At 52.1% G+C, this 7,781-nt stretch overlaps 1 protein-coding gene across 1 annotated transcript; it reads right to left on the bottom strand.

The window, feature by feature from the left end:
- Positions 1-3,393: 3,393 nt before the first annotated feature.
- On the bottom strand, positions 3,394-4,239 carry Oxt (oxytocin/neurophysin I prepropeptide). Its single transcript, XM_005365608.3, has 3 exons — positions 4,081-4,239; positions 3,622-3,823; positions 3,394-3,538 (listed from the first exon to the last, which is right to left on the bottom strand). Exons 1-3 carry the CDS (start codon positions 4,198-4,200, stop codon positions 3,483-3,485), a joined length of 378 nt encoding a protein of 125 aa, XP_005365665.1. The 5' UTR covers positions 4,201-4,239; the 3' UTR covers positions 3,394-3,482.
- Positions 4,240-7,781: the final 3,542 nt, after the last annotated feature.

A 7,781-nucleotide genomic window follows, 5' to 3' on the forward strand; every position in this document is an offset into this window, starting at 1 on the left:
GCCTGCCTCTGCCTCCCGAGTGCTGGGATTAAAGGCGTGCGCCACCATCGCCCGGCTCTCATAAGACTTATAAGGGAAGCCTTCTGGAGCTCTCGGATACCCACATAATACTCAGGACAAAGGCAACCCCAAGCTCCGAAGAAGGGAAAGGCCTGAGGCCCAGGGAGGCCTCAAGAGGGTGCCTTAGCGATTCCCTTGCTGAGACCGAAATAAAATCAAGAGGTGGGACATTAGTGGACAAGAGAGGCAGAGCAAGATATGATGAGGGACAGAATTAGCGAGAGTGACAGAGAATAAGAGGACAAGCTAGGGGTGACCATCTCAGCCCTGATTTCATCCCAGACAAGACACAGCCTGAGGGACTTGCCCTTGTTTCCAGTGCAGTGTACACTTGCCCAAGACTGTGCTGTGGGAGAAGGTGCAGACACTTACCCCAGACCTAAAGGAGACAGTGCTACCTGTTATCTCTCCAGATGCTCTACCGTCAGGGCCCACCCGCAGAGAGGCAGGACCCCTCCTCAGAGCCCGGCTTGCAAGTCCCCCACAGGCACATATTCCAATACAGCTCTCAGGCAGGGAAGGAGGTGGCTGTGGCTCAGGAATGCTTCCCTAGCCTGGATTTGGTCCCCAGCACCACAGAGAGAGGAGGAGAAGAGAAGGGGAAAGGAGGAAAAGATAACAACCTGCTAGGGCCATTTCCAGGACCTCGGCCATAGCTAGAGACCCAGAAAAAACGCCCAAGTCCAGCAACAAGGCACACACACAGTACATAGGCATTTTCCCCCCGCTGGAAAGATCGCACCAGCACTTGGCCACAGTCCCTCCTTCTCCTTTCTTCTCATTAGCTTTTCTTTTTCTTTTTTTTTTCTAAAATTTTAGATTTATTTATGTGTATGGGTGTTTTTCCATCGTGTGTGTCTGTGCACTACGTGTGTGTGTGTGTGTGTGTTCCGCTCAGCTCCTGAGCTATCTGGTGTCTGCAGAGGTCAGACAAGGGCATGGGATTCCCTGGGACTGGAGTTACAGAAGGTTGTGAACCACCAAGTGAAAGCTGAGAACTGAACCCAGTCCTCAGGCCCTCAGCAGCGTGGCCTTCCCAGAAGCCCCCACTGTCTCGGTCAGCCTTTCCAGCTGTTCTCTTAGGCTTCCATCCTTTCCTGGTCTCTTCTATTCCTCGCCATCCCACCAGCTTCCTACCCTTCTCCCCGCCCCATCCATCCCGGGCATCCTCTCCACATGCCATCTTGCTCCAAGGTTAGGGCCACAGAGGCTGCATCTCCGTTGGGATGCTCCTCAGGCTCTGAGGGGCAACTGTGGAAGACAGAGGTCAGTCTGACTGGGTGGCTTGACATGGTCAGCCCTGGACAGAGTCAAGGTGCCCTACAGGTCCCTGCCCACCTCAGCACCTCTGTGCCTCTCTGTATGTCTAGGTTTAACCAGGTGGTACAGGGGCTAGGCAGACCCCTACCCCAGCCTCCTTCCTGAGTGGCCCTCTCAGGATCTGACTTCCACGAGGGTTAGGCCAAGAAAAAGACCAGAGCTGGTTGTGGTGGCACACGCCTGTAGGATTTGCTGAAGGAGGTAGAGGCAGGAGGATCACCAGTTCGAGGCCAGCCTGGGCTACACATTTTTTAAAAAAGAAAAGAAAAGAAAAGAAAAGAAAAGAAAAGAAAAGAAAAGAAAAAGACCAGACCAACAAGGAACAGAAGGCGTTAGGAGTGCCTGGTGGCTTGGCTACACTTGGTTCAGTTCCCAGGGCTGGTATTCGAGCAACTTCAGGATGAAGCTGAGACCCCTCATTCTGCTCCTCTGCCCAGGTAGAGAATTGTAACCTCCTTTTTCCCCACCTCCTTCTAGAAAAATCAGCATCCCATTCCTCAAGGAGAGGAATTACTTCTGCCCACTGGACCTTCTATTCTCTCTCCCTTTCAGGATGTCCCTTACCTAGGCACGGAGCCATTGAAGGGCACTTCTAGAATCCACAATAAACACTTGCCTCCTCTCTTCAGCCTCCAGAAGCAAAGGGGCTTCTATGAGCAGATGCCAGGGGTTCTGACTTCTGCACGCATGCTGTGGTGTGTGTGCACTGAACCCCACCCCACACACAATAAAGAAATAATGTGATGTAATTAGAAAAATTTAGGCTGGAGAAATAGTTGAGGTGTTAAAAGAGTACACTGTTCTTCCAGAGGACCCCAGTTCTGTTTCCAGTACCCAAACAGGATACCACCCCATGTGACTCCAGGGTTAGTGGGTCTGATGCCCCCTTCTGGTCTCTGTGGGCACTGCACTCAGGTGCACATCTTCTTACACAGAGACACAGACACAGAAATAGAAATGTAGCAGAATGAAAGTCCTAAGATAGAAATCTTCAAAACCCAGACCCAAAAAAATGAAACTGACGACAACAAAACAAGAAACAGCAAATCAATCTGGACATCTCTTTGATTTATCTTTTTGGCCTTCGGCCTGTCTGTGTGTGTGGCCCACATCTGTGGTGATGGGGTCCTCCATGTTCTTTTACTGGGTGTGAGTCTCACAGAAAGTGCTTGTTTGTAGGTTTATTTACTTGCTGAGATGACACGGAACCCAGGGCCTTCCCCCTTTGTGGGGCAAGACCTCCTTCACTGGGCTCCTCTCAAGTCAGTGAATCACGTGCCCCTGTGCGGAAGCAGAGGAGGGGCCTGCGCCTTCTGCCTCTGCCCGCGCTGCTGGGAACACGGGCAGCTAAGCGAGCAACAGAGGAGCAGTATTAACTGTGGGTTTCTCAGTTTGCCCATGGGCTCTGTGCTCTGCGGTCATGTGTGTACCCCCAGGCTCTTAGATTCTATGCTGTCCCAGAGAGTGCTGCCTTGCAGTGGCAAAAATGGGGCCCCTGAGCTCAGGCCTGGCACTGAGGACAGCAGAGAAGAGACCTGCTGGTTCTCGATCTTTCTAGCTGTGGCCTCCTCTGGTACTGTGTGAGAATTCAGCTCTGTGGAAACCTTCCAGCTTTGCGACTACCGTCGCCTGGCCAAGAGCCTTCTTTCTAGGCCAGGCTTGCCCCCTCAGCCCCTGAGGTTCTGGCTAAAGTCTCCTCTCAGATCCGGAAGCGACTGGATGAGTTCCCTGCCTGTCTGACTCCCATTTAGTCAGTTCCACCAGACCTTGTCTTTTCCCATAGATGTCCACCGTTGCTGTTTGGACTTTTAAATGCTGCTTTTAAGTCTGTCTGCTGCAGGCCCTCTCCAGTACGGAGTGGGAAACGGGGCTATCCTATAGGGTGGGCGGTGGACAGCCCGTGCAGCACCCCTCTGTCCCTGGAGCAGCCTGCTGGGCTGTTCTTACTTTGAATTGCCAGGGCCCTTGAACCCCGACGTCCTCCCTCCCTCCGACAATTAGACACCAGTCAAGTGTGAAGAGGAAATCTGCTTTATTTGTCATTCTTTCTGGGGCGGCCATGGGGGGTGAAGGATGAATTCTAAAGGAATCGCCAAGACGGCTCAGCGCTCGGAGAAAGCAGACTCAGGGTCGCAGGCGGGGTCCATGCGGCAGCCATCTGCAAGAAAAATGGGTCAGTGGCCTGAGCGGCAAACCCGAAGGCTCCCTGCCAGGCAGTCCTGCCAGCCCCCTCCTGCTCACCCGGGTTGCAGCAGACACCCGCGGCGGCGCAGCGGCCCCCGCTCCCGCACGGCTTCTGGCCCGACTGGCAGGGCGAGGGCAGGTAGTTCTCCTCCTGGCAGCGCAGCGCCTCGGCGGTGCCCACGAAACAGCCCAGCTCATCGGCGCAGCAGATGTTGGGTCCGAAGCAGCGGCCTTTGCCGCCAGGACCGCAGGGGAGGCACTGCGGGAAAGGATGCGAGTGGGCGCAGTGCACGGTCCTCTGGCTACGGTCCCGTATCGGGACGGTGGCCGGGCGAGGGGCAGTGGGAGCTCAGGCGTTGTCTCTGCCTTCGCGGCGTCAAGCGGGAGCCTAACCCTGCCTAACGCCTTGGGTTCCCATGCGTTGGGGTAGGACTGGTAGAGTGCGGGATGCTCTGCGGGCGGGAGTCTTCTCTGATCCTTAGCGCTGCTGGGACCGGACCAGATGGGGAGACTCACCTTGCGCGTGTCCAAGTCCAGCGCAGCCCTCTTGCCGCCCAGGGGACAGTTCTGGATGTAGCAGGCGGAGGTCAGAGCCAGGAGGCCAAGTAGGCAGCAGGCGAGACTGGGGCAGGCCATGGCGCTGGTGCTGAGTCTGAGACCCACCAGAAGTGATGGTTTCTCCGGCCCAGCCTGGCCTTTTTATATCTGGGCACTGCCTTGGCGGAGCACTGTCTTAAGAGCGCGATTGCATGACTGGTCACAGCGGGTCACTACGGGTCAAATCACTCCACACCACTCAGACGCAGGCCCTTCATTTTCAGGGTCTAGGCTAGGGTCAAGGTCACCGCCTCAGCTAATAGACTGGAGCTTGTAAGCAAGGGGTGCCTGAGTTAGAAGAGGAAAGAGTTGGGTGGGGTGGTGGAGGGGCAGTCTATTTTCACAGATGTCCAGTACGGCAGGATGGGGCAGGAGAGGGAAAGTGGGAGCCCTTACATGCCCCCGAAACTGGGGTGGGGAGAACAATCACATCTTCCTTCAACTTCTGAATGCAGTTCAGCCCTCTTCCGACTAGACGGTAAGACAAAATATTGATAGAGGTCAAAGCCAAGCATACCAAAATAAGAGGAAGAAAGAAAAATCACAGCGAAACAAAAGAAAAATCACGTTTGTGTTTAAAATTCTGTATTAGAATTCTTTATGTAGACCAGGCTGGCCCTGAATTCACAGTGGTCCACCTGCCTCTGTCTCCTCCCAAGTTCTGGGATTAAAAGTTATCCAGTAGCATGCTAGGTGCCTAGACTCCTGTTTGCAAAAACACTTGCCATCAGCTGCCCGAGTGTGCCCAACAGGCTACCTCAGCTGCGGATTGCCACCTGGCCCGAGGTCACACCCTTCCCAGGTGGCCACATGGGATGGTTAGTTCAATTGGGCACAAATGCTGGGCACTTCTGGCTACATTTCAGCTGTGAGCTGAAGGTTTGCTGAGGACGGATGCCTCGTGCAGTTCATTCGCAGACTGCTTGCCTAGGGTGAGACCTCGGGCCCTGTCCCCAGCATGACAGCAGTCATGCGTTTTGGGAACAATTTTTGCATTATATTTTTAATAATTAAAATAATTTTAATAATTCATTTTATGTGCATTGGTGTGAAGGTGTCAGATCCCTTGGAACTGGAGTTACAGACAGTTGTGAGCTGCCATATGGGCGCTGGGAATTGAACCCGGGTCCTCTGGAAGAGTAGTCTGTGCCATTAACCACTGGACCAGCTCTCCAGCCCCTTTTTTATTCCTATTTGTGTGTATGTTTGTGTTTTCAGATTTCCTTGGAGGCCAGAAGAGGATGTTGGATCCCCAGGAGCTGTAGTTAGAGGGGGTTGTCAGTAGATCTCTGTGGGGCCAGGGAACAAAGTTCAGTCCTCTGCAAGAGCGGTATTCACTCTTAACCACGGAACCATCGCTCTAGCCCCTGGTTTTTTTTGCATATTTAATACAGTTTAAAAGGAAAAACATTATGGCAGGAAGGCATGGAAGATTCAACCCCTGTATTTCATGGCTGAGAAATAAAATACAGATCTCTAGGGGGGACCAAAGACTCACTGCCTGCTTCGAGGGCTTGTCTCAATGACCGGAAGGCCACCCATTGGGCCCTTAGCTTAAATATCTTACCATCTTGGGGCTGGGGAGTTGGCTCAGTGTTGAGTTGCTTTTTCAGAGGACCCAGGTTTGATTCCCAGCACCCACATGTTGGCTCACAACCATCTATAATTTCACTGTAGTCTATATCTGCTGTGAAGCCACTGCCTTCTTCTGATCTCCAAGGGTACCAGGCTCACACATAGTGCAATACATACATGCAGGCAGAACATGCATAAGCATGAAATAAAATAAATAATTCTAAAAGGAAGATTAGGCCGGGCGTTGGTGGAGCACGCCTTTAATCCCAGCACTCGGGAGGCAAAGGCAGGTTTAAAGAAAGGAGAAGCATTGCTCAGATTCTTGTTTTTATTTGATTGTTTTGAAATATGGTCTCATTATATTGTCTTGGTTGGCCTGGAACTTGCTGAATAGACCAGGCTAGCCTTGAACTCACAGTGACGCACTTTCTTCTGCCTCTCGAGTGCTGGGGTTAAAGGTATGCGCCACCGTGCTAGGTACCTAGACCCTTGTTTGAGAAAACATTTGCCATCAGCTGGTGGAGTGTGGACAGCAACAGTCTCAGCTGCAGAGAGCCACCTGGCTCTGGCCCTTCCCAGGTGGTCACAGAATGGTTGGCCCATTTTGTTACAAACGCTGGACACCTCTAACTGTCCCCCAGATTTGGGCTGTAGGTCAGCAGATCTGCACAGTGGTTCTGCTCGCTTGTCTCTTCTCTTCCACAGAGGTGGGTCCCAGGCCCGTGTTCTAATCGCCATTTCAGGCTGCTTCCTTAGGACGTGACCTGCAGCCTCCAGGAAGAAATGACAGCCAGTGTCCCAGAGATCAGCTCATGCCCTCTCTGGCCCTAGGGAGAGCGGAACAGCCCCTAGGCTCTTTGTCTTCACGGTTAACCTCCTCAACAAGGGACTGAAGTCAATGGGGCATAGCAGGCTCCAGAGCTCATCTGATCCTGAGTCACTTGTGTGAGTTGAACTCAGCGAGTCAAACGCTGAGTTGGTGGTCAGGTTGACCTGTATTACAAATCAGCTCATTTCTCATCCAGATTAGCCTATTGGCATTCTTGGAGTAGAAGGCCAAGAGCTTGACCCCCAGGATGGCCCCAGAGACCTCCCACATACTCTGTGGGCACAGTGATCTCATCGAAGGTAATCTATGCACATAAATTAGCATGTACTAATATGCACGTAATGCTCTCATGAGGCCAGCATGCCTTCATGTGCTCATCAACTTATCTGTGCCTGGGACACCGGTAAACAGCAGACAGAATCCTTGTCCTCAGGCTGGGGCCACAGCTTAGCAGGAGAACACTTGTCTAGCCTATATGCAAGGCTGTGTTCACGAAGCCTTGGGTACAGTGTCAGCACCAAGAGAAAAATCACTATCCTCATGGGGTCATATGATGCTGAAGGAGGCAAGATGTGAAATAAGAAGCATATTATATTGGGTTATTGCTTTAGTTTAAATCTGAGTGTATCCCAAGGATCCATGTGTCATATTGTAGGTCCTTACGAAGGTGTATCGGGAAGACGGCGAGATCTTTAAGATAGAGACCAAGGGGGAGGTCATTAGGTCACTGAGGGCATGCCCACGAAGGAGGTAGTGACACCTTGGTCCCTCCTAGGTCTCTTTTAGTTTCCCAGCCATGAAATGAAGGGGTTCATTCCTCCGTGTGCTCCTACCGTGATCGTGGGTTGGTGCCTCTGAGACTGTGAACCAAAATAAATCATTTCTTCCAGGCGTAATGGCACACAGCTGTAATCTCAGCAGCAAGACCAGTCTAAAAAAGAGTTCAAAGCCATGAAGGAGTTTATGGGATACTATCTCAAAATCCACCAAATTAAACCTTTTGTTTTTACAAGTTAAAAATTATCGGGTTTTATTTCTCTAGTAATTAAAAGCCACCGAGGGAACAAAAGCGCAAGCTCAACACACTCCAAAGGCAACCTGCGCTAGCAGGGCTGGTGGCAGGCCGCGGGCTGGGTGCCTAGACAAGGTCTCTGTCTGGATCCCGAGTGAATGTGTACTGTTTGACACGGGCCTTACACGCAGGAGAATTAAGCAG

Source organism: Microtus ochrogaster, unplaced genomic scaffold, assembly GCF_000317375.1.
Source record: "Microtus ochrogaster isolate Prairie Vole_2 unplaced genomic scaffold, MicOch1.0 UNK3, whole genome shotgun sequence".
NCBI lineage: Eukaryota > Metazoa > Chordata > Mammalia > Rodentia > Cricetidae > Microtus > Microtus ochrogaster.

Coding starts and splice junctions, on each gene's coding strand:
- Oxt (XM_005365608.3), bottom strand. CDS start 4,200: ATGGCCTGCCCCAGTCTCGCCTGCTGCCTACTTGGCCTCCTGGCTCTG. Junction 3,824..4,080: donor TGGACTTGGACACGCGCAAG/GTGAGTCTCCCC, acceptor CCTTTCCCGCAG/TGCCTCCCCTGCGGTCCTGG. Junction 3,539..3,621: donor GGGTGTCTGCTGCAACCCGG/GTGAGCAGGAGG, acceptor TTTTTCTTGCAG/ATGGCTGCCGCATGGACCCC.